The following is a 20360-nucleotide window of genomic DNA, read 5'->3' on the forward strand; positions in this document are numbered from 1 at the left end:
GTGCCTCTGCCCCAGCCTGATTCCCCCTTCTGCCCTCTGAACCCCTCAGTCCCAGCCCAGAGTATCCTCCTGCACCCCAAGCCCCTCAGCCTAGGGCTACCATATGTCCGGATTTCCCCGGACATGTCCGGCTTTTCATTCTATAAATAGCCGTCCGGGGGGGATTTTTAAAAATCTAAAAATGTCCGGGATTTCCCCAGTCGGCTATTTATAGATCGAAAAGCAGCGGCTAAGTGCCGCTGGGGCAGCCAAAGCCCCTTCCCGGCTCCCCCCACCCCTGCAGCCTTACCACTCCGCTGGCCCCGCAGCTATCTTCCCCCTCCTCCCCTCCCCTGAACGCTCCGCCCCCTGCTCCCCTGATTCCCGCGAAGCTCGAAATGAAGCAGGGGCAGGCCGGCGGCAGCAGCAGGTAAGCTGGGGGGGAGGAGGAGGAGAGCTCCGGGGAGGCGCGGCCCTGGCCAAGCGGCGCCCGGCGGCCCCAGCAGCACCGGCCAGGACCCGGCCCGCGCCCCAGCACCCCCGGACCCGGCCCGGCCCAGGCCCCAGCAGCGCCAGCCCCAGCACCGCCGGCCCGGGCCGGGCCCCAGCAGCGCCGGCCCCAGCACCCCCGGACCCGGCCCGGCCCAGGCCCCAGCAGCGCCAGCCTGGCCCGGGCCCCAGCAGCGCCGCCCCCAGCACCCCCGGCCCGGCTCGGGCCCCAGCACCCCCGGCCCGGCTCGGGCCCCGGCCCGGACCCGGCCCGGGCCCCAGCAGCGCCGGCTGAGCACCTCCGGCCCGACCCCAAGCCCTGCAACCCCGGCCGGAGCGCAGCCCGATTCCTGGGCTCTTTAAAGCTGGCCCTGGTCAGGGGACAGGGAGGGGGGGTTGGATGGGTCGGGAGTTTTTTGCGGGGGGGGCTACCAGGGGGGCAAGGGTGTGGAGAGGGGTTGCGACAGTCATGGACAGGGAGTGGGGGGGTTAGATGGGTCTGGAGGGGCTGTCAGGGGGCCAGGGGTGTGGAGAGGGTTTGGGACAGTCAGGGACAGGGAGCAGGGGGGGTTAGATGGGTCTGGGGTTCTGGGAGGGCTGTCAGGGGGCAGGGGTGTGGAGAGTGGTCGAGGCAGGCAGGTAGCAGAGGGGGTTGGATGGGTCAGGAGTTCTGGGGGTCCTGTCGGGGGCAGGGAGCAGTTGGATAGGGCATGGGAGTCACCAGGGGTCTGTCTGGGGGCAGGGGTTTGAATATGGGGTGGGAGTGTGGATAAGGGTCGGGGCAGTCAGGGGACAGGTAGGGTAGTAGGGCATTTTCAGGAGGGGGCAGTCAGGGGACAAGAAGCAGGGGGGCTTAGATAAGCGGTGGGATCCTAGGGGGCAGTTAGTGGCAGGGGTCCCAGGAGGGGGCAGTCAGGGGACAAGGAGCGGGGGGTTGGGGGTTCTGAGGGGGGCAATCAGGGGGTGGGAAGTGGGAGGGAGTGGATGGGGGTGGAGCTGGGGCGGGGCTAGAGCGGGGCTCCTCCCCCCCCCAGTGTCCTCTTTTTTGCTTGTAGAAATATGGTAACCCTACCTCAGCCCCAGCTGAAGCCTTCACCCCCCCTGCACCCCAACCATCTGCACCAGCCCGGAGGCCCCTCCCACACCTTGAACTCCTCTTTTTTGGCCCCACCCCAGAGCCCTCACCCCCTCCTGAACCCCAACCCCAATTTCGTGAGCATTCATGGCCCACCATACAATTTCCATACCCAGATGTGGTCCTCGGGCCAAAAAGTTTGCCCACTCCTGCTCTAGGGGCTACAAAGAGTGAGAGGGGCATGGGTTCTTTGCAAGAAACCAGCAGCCAGGCAGGACAGTGGAGGATCATGTTACAGAGCTATGTAATAAAGCTAAGCCATGTGGAATGGCCCAGTCAGCAGGTGGACTAATGAGACCAAATTATCCAAGGCATAAGTGATAACCAGGTCAAAGCAAAGTTATTGGGAGAGATTGCTTTAACTTGACAAAGACTGATGAAAAAGCATGTCCCGCAAGCAAAGCATTCAGATGGAAAAGAACTGAATTGCATCTCCTTCCAAACACTTCCCAAGGCCAAAAGACAGACCAGGGAAGGGCAGAGACCAGCTTGATTTGCAATCAATGCAGAGGTGATTGCAATGCAATGCAGAGGTCTCCAGAAGAAGCCAAGTGTTTGTGCTTGCAACAAAAGCAAACATGTTGCAAGTGCATGTTGCTCTCTGTCCATATTGCAAAGAGAGAAAATCAAAATGTGTTAATGATTGTGCAGTTGGTGCAAAAGCAATGCGAGGTTCTGCAGCACCTTGGCTTGCGATGGAGGAAAGACATGGACAAAGAATGGATTCCAAACCAGTTACTAGAACTGAGTCTGCATATACTAACTCATCAGTGAATGCCTTGTAGAAATAAAAACCTCAGCTAGTTGGTGGGGGGACCTTCCCCAGTGTGTAGCTAATGGGCGATATGTTGGGATGTTTCCAGTACTGCCAATGCAAAACAGACAAAAATCATGACTCCAGCCCCCAGAATCCTGAGATTATCTTAAAAAAATCATGAGATTGTGTGATCTTTTTCTTTGCCTTCTGGCCTTTTAGCCTTTAGAGCGTGCTTGGTTTGCATTCCCCAGCTCTTCTTTGCAGTGGCGAGAGCTGGAAACTTTTTTAAATGCAAGTTGAGAGTCTTGTGATTCTGGGATCGGGGGCTTTCAGACAAATGCTAAAGACTGTGAGGCTGAATCCTGCATCTTCTATGCCAGTTGGTGTGGGGGGTTGGGGTACGTAGGGGATCCTGAGCAGGCTGGGGTCTGTGCCCCTGTGCCAAGGAAATGCTGCTCTGACGCAGTATGCAGCCGTTTCATCACCTTGGCTTTGCTGCACGGGCCGCTGGGTGACGCTGATAAGAGAGTTCAATGAATCACATGTCCCAGCCGTTTGCAGAGAGAGCCCTGGAGATTATGCAAGGCTCTGATGCATGATTGGGGTGCAGGGTGTCTCCCCCTGGCTGGGGGGGGGTGCTGGGAGTGGGTCACGGGACCTCTGGATTTGTTCTTTTTCCCAGCATGCAGAGGGTGGCATGGGACCTTGTCGAACGGGGCACTGGCTCGGCACCTCCAAGCCCTGCTGCACTGTATCCTCAAATGCTACTAAAGCCAATGGGTGTTTCACCACCCTCTGTCCCCTCACCAGCATCTGCGGCCTTGGGTGAGCTGGCTGGGTGGGGATGAGCTTCATGGCAGGATCCTGCCTCCCTGCAATGCCCGTGGCAGCCCCTCCTGGCATAAGTGGGTGTCTCGCTGCTCAGGACTGAGAAGAGCAACCTCACACACCCTGTGGTCTCACACGGCCCTCACTGGCTTTCATCGGGCTGCAGGGCCCTGTTTGCTCCTCCGGTCCCAGCGCTGCCCACAGAGAGCCTAGCTCAGCAACTGCGTCACCGCACTTCTACGCGCATGTTCATCCCGAGGGGTCCTGGAGCGCCCGCTGCCCAGTTCAGCTCTTGTTTGGTGGGCCCCAGGTCAGTATTCGGCCCACTGCGAGTGATGGTTGCACTGCCATGCTAGGGCCCCTTCTCAGGCCCAGGGAACTGCTGGGTCTCGGTGGCCAGCTCAGGCCTCGGCCTCAGGCAGAAGCTGCTGATGGGGGAGCAGGCGATCACTGGGAATTGTACAGTTTTGTGTCCTCAACCAATGGAATCCACTTTAAAAACAATGAATGTTTGTAACAATGAAATGTTTCCTTTTGTTCTGTCTGTACAGTACCTGGCGCAGTGGGGCCGTGGTGCATAACCAGGGCTTATGGGTGCTACCAGAATATAAACAATGCTAATAAGTGACAGCAAGGATAAGCTGCACCTTCCTTCTCCAAAAGCCTCACTGCTTGAGCTCAAGGAGAATCTCTGGGAGCAGTGAACAGTATTGGGCCTATGCCACGTAGGCAAACAGGTTACCTTCCATTAGATGAAAGGAGATCTGCCTCTTACTTACACATGCCAGTCCTCTGTCAAGCCAGCCATTGAGAGATGAATGCTGCAGCTCCTCTTCTGCACATCCAGAAGGATCATAGGCAGAGAAGAGGTGAGGTCTGTGTTCCCACAGCTCTGACACCAGTCTGCCCAGGAAAGCAACAGTGACAATTCGTAGGGTTCTAGGACCAGAATCTGGCCTCTTGCATAACCTAGGCCAGAGAACCTTGCACAAGGAAATAACCGCCAGAGTGGGTCAGACCAAGGGTCCATCTAGCCTAGTATCCTGTCTTCTGATAGTGGCCAATGCCAGGTGCCCCAGAGGGAATGAACAGAACAGGGAATCAAGTGATTCATCCCATGTTGCTCAGGGGAGGGATAGCTCAGTGGTTTGAGCATTGGCCTGCTTAAACCCAGGGTTGTGAGTTCAATCCTTGAGGGGGCTATTTAGGGAACTGTGGTAAAAATCTGTCTGAGGATTGGTCCTGCTTGGAGCAGGGGATTGGACTAGATGACCTCCTGAGGTCCCTTCTAACCCGGATATTCTATTCCCAGCTTCTGGTAAACAGAGGCTAGGGACACCATCCTGGCTAATAGCCATTGCTGGACCTATTCTCCATGAAATCACACAACAATTCCTGCATCAAACCTATAACTTCTGTCTGAACTAGAGCATATCTTTAGACAGAGACTTCAAGTGATGGAGAATGCATACAGGCAAGTTGTTAAAAACTTGTGCTTTTTCTAGTCTGAATTAATCTAGCTTCAGCTTCCAGCACTTGAATCTCATTAGGATGTTTTCTGCTAGATTAAAGAGCCATCTGCTATCAGATCTTTTTCTCATGTAAGCACTTAGAGTGTAATGCAGTGACACTGAAAAGGATGGAGGAGTCCTGGTAGATCAGTTGGACTTGCGTTCTTGTTCAGAGGTGCATGACCTTGTATTTGGCTATATTAAAACCAAGGTTGTTCAAAGGAGCCCATTTTATTAGGTGATCCAGAACAGTCTGTTTTCAGAGTAGCAGCCGTGTTAGTCTGTATCAGCAAAAAGAACGAGGTGTTCTTGTGGCACCTTAGAGACTAACACATTTATTTGAGCATAAGCTTTCGTGGGCTACAGCCCACTTCTTCGGATGCCTGCCTGTATAATCTGTATACAGTCTGTTTAATCTGTCCCCATCATTAATTACTGATCCACCAGTTTGTGTCCTCTGCAAACTTTACAAGCCATGATTGTCTTCTTCCGGAACATTGATAAAGATTTTGAATTGCAGTGGGCCAAGAGCAGATGCCTATGGCCTCCCCATTAGACAATTTCCCATTTACAATTACTTTTGAGATCTATCAGTAAGCCAGTTTTTAATCTATTTAACATGGGCTGCATTGGTTCTCTCCGGTGCTAAAATGTTTATATCAGAATGTCAAGTGGGACTTGGTTAAATATCTTACAAAGGTAATCTATTCTATCGATACAGTGACCTTTATCAACCAAACCTGTGAACTCGTTTAAAAAATAGAAAAGCCCACAAGACTTATTTCTCATAAAACCATGTTGATTGGCATTAATTGTGTGCCTAATCTTTATTGATTGTATCCCTTAATAAATTTTCCATGATTTTGCCAAGAATTGATGTCTGACCATAAAAGGCATCAGCAGCACTTACCCTGCCCTCCATGGAGTAGACCTGCTCCTTCTCACTACTCACCAGCTCTCTGTCTGATCCTTTGCTCCTGCAGATCAGAGCCAAATGCAAAGTGAACGCCTCCTCCACACGCTGGGGAGGGGGGGAGGGAAATCTGCACAGTGAGCAGAAAGCCTCCCCCAACCCCCGTTGTTTTCCATCAATGCCCAGCGCAGCTCCGCTCCTGTTGTGCTGGCGAGGAGGGTGGCGCAAGGGTTCGTGCCTCCCAGATGTGAAACGCTCCTGTGGCAGCAGCCATTGAAAGCTGGGATCTGGCAACAGCTTCCAGATATGCTGCCTTGGTCGCCTCTCGCCCCTGGGCCTGTCCTCATGCAGCTGCCTCTGGGGAGGGGTGTCTCTTCTGAACACCTTGTGGTGCAGGAGGCTCTGATTTAGGGGGCCCCCACCTCCTTTCTCCTCAGAGCAGCTGGATTCTTGCCTCTTCATGCCACCCTGCTCCCCATGAACCCGCTGGTTGATTCCCTTCAACTCTGCTGGGAGCCAGAGACTGGGAAGAGGGCTGGGAGCTGGTAGGTTTAAGGCACTTCCACTCGTGTTTATCACCTCAGGAAACTTTAGCAGGAACGCCTGCCCATGGGCCACCTGGAAATCATTTGATGCCAGGGTGGCGCCGCTGTGAGGGGCACAGACCCCAGGGCTGCCTCATCTCCCTCTGCTGGGGTCAGGGCGGGAGCTGGGCCCCTCCCCCAGAGGCAGCACACTGGCTAGGGGCTCAGCACATTTGCTTTCATTGCACCTCCTTGTGGAATTCCTGCTCCCCCCCGATTTATTAGGCTGTTGCTGGGCTAGACATGGCCTGTCCCACTGCTGAGCGGGTCCACTCTGCCTGGCTACAGAGCTCGAGGCTAGTCCAGCCCTGGCTCGTTAGCTCAAGCTGTAGTTGCTCCGGCTGTTAACTCCAGAGGCCCCAGGGCCAGGGGGCTGATGGACCTGGGCTTCTCTGAGTTTCTAGGGCAGATTCCAGCTGCCCATGCAGCTCCTTTACCCTGCCCTAAGGAAATGCGCCCCCGTGCAGCTGCTCCCTCTACATCTCCTTGCGAGGGCAGTGGCTGGGGTGGCAGCTGCTCTAGTGGATGTCGGGTCCCTGGACCGTCCCCCTGTCCCGGGGCGCTGACGCTGGGTTTTCGAAGGGACTGAAGAGTGAAGGCTGCACCTGCCCTCCAAAGTCCATTAGCTATTTTGGAAATCTTACGCCTCAATAACAACGCCCAGCTCTTATTGCCAGCAGCAGCATTCCCACCCTACAGATGGGGAAACTGAGGCACGGGGCAGTGACAGGATTTGCCCAAGGTCACCCAGCAGACCCGTGGCAGAGCTAAGAATAATCTATAGGTCTCCTGAGCCCCAGTCTAGTGCTGTACCTGCTAGGCTAAACTGCCCAGCTCTCCTGCCAGGTGCAGGGCAGGCTCCAGCCCTGGGGTTAGGTGGCCCCTCTATGGTGAGTTTGATCCTTGATGTCTCTGCTGGACTCGTTCAGTCGCTCATCCCCAGATGATAGCTTTTTTGGAGTGTTCACCCTGCAGGGGTTCCCGGACACCAGCATTCCCCAAAGGGGCTGTGCTCCCCCTCCACAGTGCCAGTCCTGGCTCCCCCTGGCTGGTGGCTCCCTTGCCCAGCTCTTGTTCCTTCCCAAGAGCAGAGCCTGTCTGTGCTGCAGGAGCTGTGGGAAGGGCTGGCTGCTCACTAGGCTAGGGGAGCCCATGGCAGCAAGTCCGTGTGCATAGGGTGGGTCTGAGTGGGGCATGGCCGTGTTATCAGCGTGGCCAGGGCCCCAGCATCCTGGCAGGCCATGGGCAGGCGGGTGCAGAGAGGAGACTGTCTGTCTGTCAGTCACCAGCAGCTAAATCCCCCTGGGCTGGAGGTGAGGGAAGGACAAATGCAGGTCCCAGCTAATGTCCCTGTGATGGCAAACCCAGGGCTAGCCTGCCCGGAGCAGCGCTGGCGTGACCGGGCACTCACTAGCATTCCCCTTTGAAGCCTCGGCCCAGCTCCCCTCCAGAGATGCAGCCCAGCGGGACGGGTGGCGAACTTGGGGCAGGAACATCTCTTTGGCAGTGGCAAACTGTGGTTCTCTCAGGGGCTGCTTGAACAAGGGGGGGGGGTGTGAGCTGGAGGGGGTGCCAGGTGGGGGGTGTTGGTATTAAAGGGGGGCAGTGCCAACTAGAGAGCGAGAGCCCTGGGGAAGCAGGGCTGTCCCCCATTCACCCTGAGCTGTCATTTTCCTTCCAGGATCTTTGTGAACCGCAGCCTGGCTCTGGAGAAGATCAGGTGCTTTGGTTTCGATATGGACTATACGCTGGCGAGTGAGTTCTGGGCCGGGAGGAGGGATGGGGTTCCTATAGGGCAGGACCTACCTCTGGCCTGGCCTGTGAGGAGCTGGGTGGCACCATGGGATCCAGTCGATGGGCCCAGGAAGAATTCTGGGTAGGCACCAAGCTAACCTGCCTGGTCCGTGGTTTGGTCTGTGGGGATCCCAGATACAGGCCAGAACCTAACAGTTTGGCCTGGTGACTTTGCCACTGGTTTGGGAGTTCTGCTGGCTTCCCCCAGTTTGATCCTCATGTCCCAGTTTGGTCTGGGGCCCAGGACTGTCTGTGGTGGCTGCTTGCTGAGCCCCCCGTCTTGTTCCCAGAAATCCAGAGTAACCCTCCCCTCGGCCCCGGCACAGCTCTGGATTCACACCGGGTTCTGGCCATCGGCTTGGATGGGAACAGGGGCTAGACCCTAGTTAGTTCTAAGGCTGCCTCTCGCCTATACCAGCTAGCTGGCCCCATATGGGCCATGCCCCAGTGGGGATGGGGTGCGAGTGCCAGGGGCTCGCCACATTCCAAAGGCAGATTCCATTTGCCTGCCCCAGCGGGGCTCATGCCGGTTACGCTGTCTGCAGCATACCAATGCTAGTGGGCGAACTGGGATCCCAGCTGTAACCCCCTGCCCCTGGGTGTCGCTACAGCCTGGGGTCTTTGGGGGAGGCAGCCCTGGGCCCTAATCCCTTGTTTTGGGGAGAGGGTTCCCCGTGCCGGCTGCTAGAGCTCTGGGTTGTGCGCCTCTTCTCCTCCCCCAACTCCCGCCCGCAGTATACAAGTCCCCAGACTACGAGGAGTTGGCCTTCGAGCTGCTGCTGGACTGGCTGGTCTCCATTGGGTACCCCCACGAGATCCTGAAGTACCAGTATGACCCGACCTTCCCCACCAGGTGAGCGCTGCCCCCCACAGCCGCTCTGGGCTGTCCCCTAGCGAGCTCCACTGACTGCTGGGGGGGGGGGGGGGGGCAGTGATGCTTTAAAGTGCCCCTTCTTCCCCAGTGCACCAGGCTCGTGGTGTCTGAACACACCCAGTTCAAAGGGGTTTGGTTTACACCACTTAGTGGCTATTTGCCCCCTTGGATCTGAGAGTCAAGCCGGGCTCCCTGGGTATTGTCCTCTGGAGTGAATGGTCAGGGGCTGCGTTGCTCAGCGCCCGGGAGCTCCAGTCGGGGAGTGGGGGGGGTTCCCTTGTTCGTCATGGGGAGATGGGGGAACCTCCATTGTTCCCAGGGGGCTTGGGTCCTGTCCGTTGCCACCCTGCCTTGTCACTTACCCCCATGCCAAGCAGGGGCCTGTTGCTGCCATTCCAAGTTGGCACCCCCATGCCCAGGTGTAAACACAAGGTGCAGGACACGATGGGTTGGGCCCTGGAGGCCCAGGTGTAAACCCAGTAACACTAGTGGGCTGACACCAATGCGGACAGAAGATGCAGTTTTGGTGGTGCCATTCAGCCAAGGGCCTGAGTGGTTTCCTGAGGCCTGTGGAGTCAGTCAAGCCACCAGGTGACGAGGGATGGGCAAGGGGGGGCTGGCATTGCCCCCTCCCCCGCCACAGGTCACAGTGCTTTGGAACCCAAGGCCCTGCCGCTCAGACGCTGCCACACCAGCAGAGCCCACCACCCTGCTTCGGACGCAGCTCCACTGCTGGGACTCAATTCCCCTGCGTGGAGGGTCGGCGGGCTGGCGCCGGGAGGTTAGAGCAGCTCCTAGAGCTGGTTGCTCTCTGAACGGGGCTCCCCACACCCCCGGACACTCTCCTCTCCCCCCTGCAGGGGCTTGGTGTTTGACACTCAGTATGGGAACCTGCTGAAGGTTGACTCTCATGGGAACCTGCTGGTCTGCGCCCACGGCTTCCGCTTCCTCAATGGGTAGGTGCCTTCGCTGCTACTCTTGCCGGCACAGCCCTGGGGTGGGGCGGGAGCCCCGGGAGACTCTGGCACAACCCCCCACTGTCAGGGGCCGGCGGAGCTCTTCCCATGCTGAGTCCATGAGTCCATACTTGGCAGTGTTTCCCTCCTGTGTCTCCCTATCCCATCGGAACCCCGGGCTCCTCTGACCTCCTCACTCCCCTTGAGTCCAGTGGAAGCCAGCAGACTGGCCCTGATCCTGCTGAGGGCTGAGTGCCTGCTGGGCATAGTGACCTGTGGGGTGGCGAGGGCATTTGGCCCCTTGGCATTGCCAGTGTAGCCTCAGGCTCTGTGTACCCTCCACTGCCACCCACCAACTCCCTCCCCACGACCCCTGCACTATCCAGAGGTGTCTGCCTTGCAATGGCCCCTATTAGGTTTCCTCCTATTGTGGACACTTGATCCCAGGGCTGAATCGTCCTGATGCGCTAGGCCAGGTCCCTGCTGGATAAGAGCTATTCCTGGCCAGGCTCCTAAGGCAGCTGCTCAGTCCTGCCACCCGCTCTGCCCGTGGGTGCTGAGGGATTAGCGCGCATGCCCTGCAGTTAAGGGAAGGCTGGGCGGCAGGGGAGGGCAATGAGGGACGACCCAGCACTCAGCTGCATGTCTAGGAGCTGGAGTGAGACCAGGGGCACTGTCAAGACAGCAGCATTTGGCCTCCTCTCCCCTCCCAGGAGCCGCATGACGGAGGCTGCTGGGCACAGACAGACCTTTGGGTTCTCAGGTTCTCTTGCTCCCAGCCTGCACTGCCCAGTGTCTGCTGGTGGGTACCTGGCCTGGCTGCACAGCGGGGCCCTACGAGTGCCAGGAATCAGCCCTGCCCGGGGAGGGGGCTGGGAACCAAATGCACCTGTTGGCCCCCGGGTGGTTTGTTCGCTCCTTGCCCTTGTCTCCATCGCTCCTGCGTTGGAGGGGGTGGGGGACAGCAGGGCGGGTGGCATTGAGGTGGGCATGGAGGACCCTGGAGCTGGCTCCCTGGTTTGGTGCTTTGGGGGAGAGGAGAAAGGGCCTTGCAGGGGTCAGTCTCCAAGTTGCCCTTGAGTCACGGAGTGGGGCTTGCCCCTGAGTCTGGCACTGACTATGCTGGAAAGGTCTGACTCAGGTACTGTGGGCCACAATGGATCACGTCCCTGAAAAACCCGCAGGCTCTGACCTCTCCGGAGATGCTAGGCCCACCCCCAAGTTCTTCCCCTTGCAGGGCAACTGGAGGGGGACCCTGCTATACAAAACCTAGTGAAGGTATTTCCTCATCACCTTGGCCTCTGAACACCGCACAGTCTTTAATGCATTTATCCTCACTCAGCCCTGGGAGGCAGGGCAGGGCAGGGCTGTTCTCCCCATTGGACAGAGGGGAAACCGAGGCACAGAGCACCCAAGTGACTTTGCCTCATCTCCCAGGCCAGCCCCTAACCAGGGGGCCATCCTTGCGCTTCTGGGGTTGCTGCCAGTGCTCTGATCCTGGGCATAATGAAGCCTCCACATTGCTCCCTGGAGGTAGGGGGGGAGCCAGGTTGGGGCGGAGGGATGTCTCTAGGCTGCTGTCATGGTTCTAAATAAAGCGCGACAACACCAGCCTGCTGCCGGCCCAGCACTTCATCTTCTTTATAAACATGGCGTTGTCCAGCGTCCCGGGGTTGCGCCTCCCCCGCAGCCTGGCACTCATCCCTGGAGGGGCTGTTCCTGAACCGCAAGGGGAGGGGGGACAGGCTGAGGCTACTCGCCAAGGGGCAAATTCACCCCAGTGCTGAGGCTGGCACTGGGGGCACATCAGGGCATAGGACTGGCCCCAGTCCACCCTTGCTCCCCTGCCCCAGAACACCTCTTGCACTGGAGAGGGGAGATCTGAGGGGCCTGGCTCTGCCCTGCCCTTGGTCACAGCTTTGAGCAGGGGGTTGGACTAGATACCTCCTGAGGTCCCTTCCAGCCCTGATATTCTATGATTCTTTGCCTGTCGCCTGGCATGGCCATCTCTGCTTCCGCGAGGAGATGGCTGTGCCATCAGCTCCCTTGTGGCTGCATTGGGAAGCACTGGGGCAGAGTGGGGGAGAGCCGCATGCTCCCAGATGGGGGGCTGTGCCCCACAAGGAGCTGTCTCCGCCCAGGCACGGGGCCTGGGGTGGTGCAGCAGCTGGGCACAACGGGACCAGCAGTTCCATTGCTTGCCAGGCAGGGGATAGTTTTAGCCAGCGTGTTTTCTTTCCAACCATACGCTGGGCTGGGGCGATTGTTACCTTCCATCCACACGGCCTGAGTGATTGGGCAGCTGTGAGCACAGCTGAGCCACTGGCTTTGGGGGGCAGTGGAAACATGCAGGAGATTTAGGGAAACATGTAGGAATGTGGTATATATTGCCCCGGGTGCTCGGGGGAGACATTCCAGGGAAGGACATGGGGAAGGTCGTCCCCTTCCTGGAAAGGGAGGAAGCCTCATGCTGAGGGACTCAGGTTGCACTGGGTTTATCTGGAAAACTCCCGAGGTTTGGGCAGTGCAGCTCGGGACAAAAGGCCCAGCTGGGGAGCATCATCTCAGGGGCCTGTCTGAGCCCGGCCTGCCATGGGGCTAGATCTCTGGATGGGGGCAGAAGTGCTGGTCCCCCACGGGGCAGGGAGCAGGTCGAGAATCAGACCAGATGCAAGTAGGATTCGGGGGGGGGGGGGGGTCCTTTGGTGGGAAAGTGGCCAGCGAATGCCCTGCATTGTAGTGTATAAATAGTGCAGCCCTGCGTGCCCTCACTGATCATCCTGGGGCATCCCATCAGCTGGTGGGGGGCATGGTGTCAGTGTCAATGGGGTAGGGGGGGTGCTGTCAGCATTGATTAGGGTGCAGGGGGGTGTCCCATTGTCATGCTTTATAGCAGGGGTGGGCAAACTTTTTGGCCTGAGGGCCACACCTGGGTATGGAAATTGTATGGTGGGACATGAATGCTCACGACGTTGGGGTTCAGGAGGGGGTGAGGGCTCTGGGGTGGGGCCAGAAAAGAGGAGTTCAGGGTGCAGGCTGGGGCTCTGGGCTGGGGCAGAGGGTTGGGGTGTGTGGAGGGGGTGAGGGCTTCAGCTGGAGGTGCAGGTTCTGGGGTAGGGCTGAGGAGGTTTAGGGTGGAGGAGGGGGATCAGGGATGGGGCAGGGGCACAGGAGGGGTCAGGGGTGCAGGCTTTGGGCGGCGCTTACCTCAAGCAACTTCCGGCAGCAGCAGCATGTCTCCCCTCCAGCTCTGGCATGGCCAGGCGGCTCTGCATGCAGCCCCGTGCACAGGTGCTGCCCCTGCAGCTCCCAGTTGCCACAGTTCCTGGCCAATGGGAGCTGTGGGGATGGTTCCTGCAGACGGGGCAGCGCATGGAGCCTCCTGGCTGCCCCTAAACGTAGGAGCCATAGGGGGGACATGCCCCGCTCCCTGTCTGGAGCACGGGAGCGGGGCAAGCCCCAGACCCTGCTCCCCAACAGGAGCTCCAGCGCTGGGTTAAATCGGCTAGTGAGCCGGATGTGGCCTGCGGGGCATAGTTTGCCCACCCCTGATTTATAACATAGTTTTTGTTCTCTTTGCCGTGCAGCAGCAACCAATCGGTGCTCTTGTCCTGTGACCGCTGGGCTCCTTGCGGGGAGCTGGTGGGCATTGCAGGCTGGCTGGCTCCCTGCTGTGGGTGCTGCTGGGATGTTGCACGGGACTGTGCAGACAAGCGCGTGGCTTAGGGGGCTGCAGCTGGCTCTTCGCGGTGCTCTGTGTGTGCAGAACACACCTACTCCAGCCACCCGGGAGCTGGCCTATGCAGGGCAGGAGGCCTGGCTTAGGGTGCCAGCTTGTGGTAACACTGGGTATTGCAGGCTGGAAGCTAGAGAGAACCCCAGGGTTGTCTGTGTCCAGCAGACTCTGTGGGAAAATCCCTGTAGGATTCATCACAGCTGAGCTCTGTCTCTGCTCTACAGCATCTGCCCTCTCTGGCAGCTCCGCCCTGGCCCTCACTCAGCCAGTGCCCCCCCGCAGCCCTCACATGGGTTTGTCTCCCCCTCCAGGGCTGAGATCTGGAATTATTACCCCAACAAGTTCATTCAGCGGGACGATATGAAGCGATTTCACATTCTCAACACGCTCTTCAACCTCACAGGTATGCAGGGCTAAGGCCTCCCGCCATGTGCAGGGGGCAGCCCTGCTGTAAAATTCACCCCCCATTTCCCCTGGGCCCCCCTCACTCACCAGGATCCCCACCTCTCTCTGGTACCTGTCTGCCCTCCAGTATCTGAGCATCTCACCCGAATGCGTTTACCACCCCTGATTGTGCCAGGGCCATGCAGGTGACAGCTGGGATCGGAGGCCCAGAGAGGCTAAGTGACTGGCCCAGGGGGGTCTGTGGCAGAGCAGGGCTTGAACCCATGTCCTAGGCTAGTGGCTGGGCTGCACCCACAGCTCCCAGGGCCCCTCTCCCAGAGCCTGCTGTCTGAGCCAGCTGCCTTGCTGACCTGCCCTCCCTTTCCCTTGGCAGAGACCTATCTCTACGCCTGCCTGGTGGATTTCTTTACCAACTGTTCCAGATACGTCAAGTGAGAGCCCCTGCCTCGCGGCACGCTGAGGATTTGAGGAGTGTGTGTGGGGTGGGGGGGGGAGCATCCTGCTAATCCCTGCGCTCAGCAGCCCGACTGGGTCCTGCCATCTCCGCAGCAGGCTGGGAAAGGTCCAGACGCTCTGCCAAAGCCTGGCTGGGTTTGGCTCTGAGTGGAGCTTTCCTTGGGACTCGGGAGGGGGTCCCCGGGGCCGGGGAGGCTGGCAGGTTTGGGAGGTTCAACATCCCTGCTGATTGCCAGAGCGAGAGCCCTGGGGCCTGGCAGTAGCAGATGCCAGATGGCCAGTGGGCAAGCTGTCATGCCACCCTGCTTCCCCCCTGCCCGACAGACAGCCCAATCTTCTCCCACTGAGACTCCGGCCCGCCTGGCTGCCTGTGTCTGAGATGAGCCCCCCAAACTCCCAACCCCCGGGGCTGCTGTGGGAAGTGCCTGGCTGCTCTGGGGCCTGGCAGGGGCACACACCAGCCCTGGGTTTCCCTTTGCTCGGTGTGGGGGGAAGAAGCATTTTGCTGTCTGGGGGGCCTGGGGCAGCAATTCCCCCCCCCCTTCCCTGGGGTGTCTAGGCGTGCCTTGGCTCAGGCTGCCAACCCAGCTGCACCTCCCCCTGCCCCACTCAAAGTCCCCCAGCCCAGTGCCCCTCTCCTTTACCCACTGACCATTTTCTCTCCTCGCTTTCCCAGCTGTGACACAGGCTACAAACACGGCAACCTCTTCATGTCATTCCGCAGCATCTTCCAGGACGTGCGCGAAGCCATGGACCACGTGCATCTCTCGGTCGGTCGCTGCCTGGGAACCCCTCAGTGGGCTGGGAAGCCTGGTCTGCATTGGGAAGCTTGCACTGGAATCAGTTTAAAATCCCAGTGTAAACTCACCATAACCGGTTCCAAGCAGGCTTAGCCAATGTAACATGGCAAGTTACTGCCGTGGGCTACACCTGCTTGCTCCCGTCTGTAGCTGGGGTGTGTGTGGGTGACATGAAGTTTGATCTTGGTGACACCAGGACATGATCTCCAATCCAGACAGTGCCCCAGGCAGCGTGGGGCTTGCCGGTGTTTGTGCAGAGGATGCTGGAGCCCACCTGAGGGTGGGGGCTCCCAATTGGGTCTTTGAGCCAAGTCAGAGGCACTGCGTGCCCGCATGGGAGGCTGACGCCCAGCCCAGGAAAGCTGGCAGCTCAGCTGTGTGATCCCACCCCTAATGGACAGGTTGGGCCCCAGGATGCACAGACCCCACCAGCAGTGCTCCCCCCTCCCCCCCCCCAAGGACACTCTGCTCCCTGTGCAGATGGAACCGGTTCGAGGGGGCTCCCAATGGCTTTGCCAGGGGAGGTGATTCCCTGATGGGACCGGCTCAGCCATGGGGAGGTGCCCGTCTGGCTCACCTGGCCGGGCTGCTGCCTCTGGCCCGTGGGCTCCAGCTGTGGGTTTGGGCGTAGCCCAGTTCAGCCCGTTGCCCTGCACCATGTGTCAGGAGTGGCAAGTGTGGAGTCCCGGCCCCAAATGAGCAAGGTGAGTTAAAGCATCGGAACCAGGGCTTTATTTGTGGCAGTCCGGAGCCCTGGTCCCGCTTTCATTACAAATGAAGCACTGACTGGAAGGGACTAGCTGGGTGATCAGATACCGGCTGGGAGCACATGCTTGCCCCAGTGAGGGGGCTCCAGGTGCTGTCCTCTCTCCCGTGAAGTTGTGCTCCTCCTGAGGGCATGGGCCTACACCGTACAATGGGGGCTGGTTCTGTCCTGCAGCATGGGGCACTGGGCAATGCCCCAGGGTGCGGAGGGAGGGGCTAACACTCCCTGGGCCTCAGTGCCCGTGCTGCGACACAGCGTGTGATGGGCTGTGATATGGCCCAGCCAGGCGTGGCTCCACGGCACTGCCATCCGGGTGCTGCTGTGGGGGCACCGGGGTGTGTGTGTGTGTGTGTGGGGGGGGGACACGAAGTTGGAGTTGGGGGCCTCGGTCCATTTCCTGGCATAAGAAGAGTCCCCCACGCCACATGGGCAGGGGAAGGGGGCAAGCGCCCCATGGGGGCAGATAGCAGCGATTGTGACCCGCCCCCTCTCCCCGTGCTTGCCCAGGGCCACCTGAAGGAGAAGACCCTGGAGAACTTGGAGAAGTTCGTGGTGAAAGACGTGAGTGTTGCATCCCCCAATTGGAATGGCTGCGCTCCACCCCCCCAAACGGGCCTAGAGGGGCATAACACCCATGCCCTGCAGGGTCGACACGGCCCCCATGCATCCTTCCTGGGCATCCCCTCCCCTGGGCATTATGGCCAGCATGGTTCCCAAACCTGTCCTGCTCCCCCAGCCCCCTGGGACCAGACTGGCTCCCTCCCTTCCCGCACTGAGATCTCTCTCAGGCTTCCTTCCTGCAGTGTGGGGGTGGGTGGGAGGGGTTTGAGCAAAACCATCCCCCTACTGTGTGAGTGGGGCCACCCCTGGCCAACAACACCCCTCCCCGCCCAGCTGCCCTTCCCAGGTTACTGCATTACCCAGTGATGAGCCAGCCGGGCCAGGAACCCTGCTCCCCCAGCTCTGTGGACGCAGGCCTCATCTGCCGGAACTCCCCCAGCTAGTGCTGGTCCTAGGACCCAGCCCCAGTGGGGCACCATTGCCCCCTTGCCCGGGCCTGCAAAGCCAGCCCCTTGCATGGATCTCGTTCTGCGCAGCCCCGTGTGCCCCTGCTGCTGAGCCGCATGAAGGAAGCGGGGAAGGTTTTCCTGGCCACCAACAGCGATTACAACTACACAGATGTGAGTACCCAGCCCTCCCCCAGGGCCCCCGGGAGCTGGTGTGGCCTGTGCTCTCAGCCTGAGCCAAAGCCATTTGCCCCAGCCTTGCTGCCCCACCTGTGGGTCTGCAGCACTCTCTGCTGGTGGGGGGCACCTTGAGCACCCAAGCTGAAATACATGCACGGGGCGGGGGGGGAGCGCCTGACAAAGGTGGTTCCCCTGGGGGTGTGTTGGGGGGGGCTGCGTCGTCTCCCTTGTCAGATAGCATCAGGGCTCGCCTGCAACAAACAGAAAGGGGATGGGGCCCTGTGGTTGTCTCTGGGTCGCTAGCTCCCAGCCCATGCGGCCCGGTTTCACCATGGGGGGTGCTCTGGGGCTTGGCCTGGCCCGAATTAAGAGCCACGCTGCTTTAAAAATCAGAAAGTGGCTCCCAGCAGCCACGCCTGTCTCTGAGTCAGAGTGGAAGGGACAGCCCTCTGTATAGCGCAGACCCGTCTCCAAGTCAGTGACCAGCATTAGCCCAAAGCGTTTCAGGAGAGCCAGCTGTGGAGAGCCACCGGCAGAGAACAGGAGGGACCGAGGATCCCCAAGTGTGAGATGCTCTGTGATCCCAGCAAAGGACCTGCACCCCATGCTGTGCAGGACAGAGCTAGACTCAAGGCCTGGAGGCAGTAAGTGAGATGTATCCAGGACCCCCTGTGTGGGGCTGGTGCCAGGCTGGGCAGCCTTTGTGTGATCACAGCACTTGCTGCCCGGCTCCCCACTCCCTTGGGAGAGCCCGGGCCCCCGTCAGCCAGCCCGGCTTTCAGTGCATGTATTCTGAGTGCTGTTCATCCGCTGCCCCTAAGCAGAGCGTCTTGTGCCAGCGCAGCTGATGCCAATTCCACGCTTGTGTCTTTGGCAGGCGATAATGACGTACTTGTTCACCTTGGACCCGGGAGACAAGGTGAGTCTGGACGAACCCCAAGGGGGAACTGTGGGGGAGGGAGGATGGCTCCTGGGCTGTGGCTCTCGAGGTGGACTGGGACATCTGGCCATCACCGTAGTATCTGACCACTGCTCCTGGACACTGGTTGCAAGGCTGGGATTGGCTGCAGGAAAACAGAGTGCTAGCGATGTGGGGTGGGAAGTCTGTCTCTGACCTAGTGGGCCCAGACCTGGGAGCAGCCTGAGCTGCGACTTTGAAGGGTGCGTCCGCCGGGCCCCTGACCTGGTGTCTCCCTGCAGGTCCAGCGCCCATGGCGCTCCTATTTTGACCTGATTGTCGTGGACACGCGCAAGCCACTCTTCTTCGCCGAGGGGACTGTCCTGCGGCAGGTCAACACGGTAGGGCCCCCACTGTAGTGACTTCCCCGGAAAGCCAGACAGGGCCTGCTGGCAGTGCAAGACTGGAGCAGAGCATGGGTCTGGTTACCCCACAATCCTGGTTCTGCTGTTCCAGAGGCAAAGAGACCGCCCTACCGAGCGCTTGCCTGATCTCTGCAAGGGGTCAGTTTCTGTGCCCTGAAGCATGAGATTAGCTGGCATAGCTGCAAATGTTAGTCGTGCCCGTGGATTAGCCAGCTGGGCACTGGAGCTGGAATTCCATGTGCTGGCTGGTTAGGCTGGGGCCACCCAGCACGCGGTGCGTTGGATGGGTTGGAAATGGCTTGTGCTCTGCTGTGGGCACTTCCAGCCCTCGTCTTAGTGCCCTTCCTGCACTAGCTGGCTTCTGCCATGCATGGGGTGCAGTAAAGGCCTCTGTCTCCATCCTGGTCCCACCAACCACGCCGAGGGCTGCTTTCTCCGTCCCTTCCACCCAGCAGCCATTGTCTGAGTCATTGAGTGGCGTCGGACTGGATCCCACGCAGCACGCTCCTCACTCGCTCTCTGGATCAGCCAGCAGAGTGCATGGCCCTGACCCTCCCTCATCTGGGGACCCCCGGACCTGCCGAGTGGGCCCCGTGTGCTCAAGAATCCCGCCCCCTGTGCATGACTCCTCGCTGTCTGCCCAGTATAACACCCTGCCTTTACTTCCAGGACACAGGGAAGCTGCGTATCGGGACCTACACCGGACCCCTCCAGCACTGCGCTGTCTATTCTGGAGGTAATGCCTGGTACCCCACCCGCCCCCTGGCCCAGGGCCTCTAGCTGCTCTGCCGGCCCCCAGAAATCCTGCTGGGACCTTCCCCCAGCACATGGTCTCCTGGGGGCAGAGTGTGCCCTCAGGCCACAGGTGCTGATTTCCGGTCCTCTCACCCCAGGCTCCTCGGACATGGTGTGCGACCTCCTGGGGGTGAAGGGCAAGGACATCCTCTACATCGGGGACCACATCTTCGGGGACATCCTCAAGTCCAAGAAGAGGCAGGGCTGGCGCACCTTCCTGGTGGTGCCCGAGCTGGCCCGAGAGCTGCACGTGTGGACAGAGAAGAGTGGTGAGGAGTGCCTTGGCCTGGGCGCCGGGCGGGGGAGCATGGGGCAGGGGTGGTGTCCCAGGGCGGGGGGGAGAGGTGGCGGCAAAGTGCTGGTGCCCAGCCAGTGCCCAGACCAAGGGAAGCATTAGAGCCATGCCTGGTTCCTCCCTTCTCCCCCCACCCCGAAGGGGAACCTCTTCCCCCTGCCTTCTGGGGCTGTGTACCCCCCTGAGCAGGTACAGACTAACAGCAAAGCACCAGGGACCTGCTAAGAATCTCTCTGAAGCTTCATGTCATGGGCCAGCCCAGAGAAGGCCTGAGCTGAGGTTGATCCTGTCACCATGGGCTCCTGGGAGTGCTGCATGCAGCTGTGGGTCTGGCTCTGGGGTCTGGGCCAGCTGTCCTTGGCCTGTGCTGGGGTGCAACCCCCCCTCCCCAATTCCACTGATCCTAAGCTGTGCTGAGCTTCATGCAGCTGGGGAAAGGATCCGCGTCTGACCCCCAGGAGGGCCGGGGCTGTCGGGAGCCAGGACTGACAGAGAATGTCACTCCCAGATAACCCCCCCTGTGCCTCTCCCCTCGCCCACTTCTGCTTGCAGAGATCTTCGAGGAGCTGCGGAGCCTGGACGTGCTGCTGGCGGAGCTCTACCAGTAAGTGGAAGGAGAGAAGCTGAGCTCTAGCTGCGTGGCGGAGCCTGAGTGCAGAGAGGTGGGGGAAGGTCACTTGGTGCTTGGCTGGGGGCTCAGACCCCAGAGCCAGACCCACAGTTTGGTTCCTCCCCGCCACAGAGCCCAGAGCTGCAGGGAACATGTCAGCTTCTCTC

General features: G+C 59.6%; 1 protein-coding gene across 4 annotated transcripts in view; it reads left to right on the forward strand.

Annotated features, from left to right (window-relative positions):
* Window positions 1-20360, forward strand: part of LOC128831565 (cytosolic purine 5'-nucleotidase-like) — a 42368-nt gene that overhangs the window by 13397 nt on the left and 8611 nt on the right. For 3 of the 4 annotated variants that reach the window (XM_054018100.1, XM_054018097.1, XM_054018099.1), the window contains exons 2-14: window positions 7878-7951; window positions 8726-8843; window positions 9725-9820; window positions 13868-13959; window positions 14335-14392; window positions 15094-15187; window positions 16491-16544; window positions 17081-17164; window positions 18048-18089; window positions 18371-18469; window positions 19163-19229; window positions 19387-19557; window positions 20136-20187. In XM_054018100.1, coding sequence (XP_053874075.1) covers window positions 7878-7951; window positions 8726-8843; window positions 9725-9820; window positions 13868-13959; window positions 14335-14392; window positions 15094-15187; window positions 16491-16544; window positions 17081-17164; window positions 18048-18089; window positions 18371-18469; window positions 19163-19229; window positions 19387-19557; window positions 20136-20187 — 1101 coding nt within the window. Of the gene's footprint in view, window positions 1-3739; window positions 4058-7877; window positions 7952-8725; window positions 8844-9724; window positions 9821-13867; window positions 13960-14334; window positions 14393-15093; window positions 15188-16490; window positions 16545-17080; window positions 17165-18047; window positions 18090-18370; window positions 18470-19162; window positions 19230-19386; window positions 19558-20135; window positions 20188-20360 lie in introns of all 4 variants that reach the window. The other variant, XM_054018101.1, reaches the window with a different exon arrangement.

The sequence above is a fragment of the Malaclemys terrapin genome, chromosome 2, assembly GCF_027887155.1.
Source record: "Malaclemys terrapin pileata isolate rMalTer1 chromosome 2, rMalTer1.hap1, whole genome shotgun sequence".
Taxonomy (NCBI): domain Eukaryota; kingdom Metazoa; phylum Chordata; order Testudines; family Emydidae; genus Malaclemys; species Malaclemys terrapin.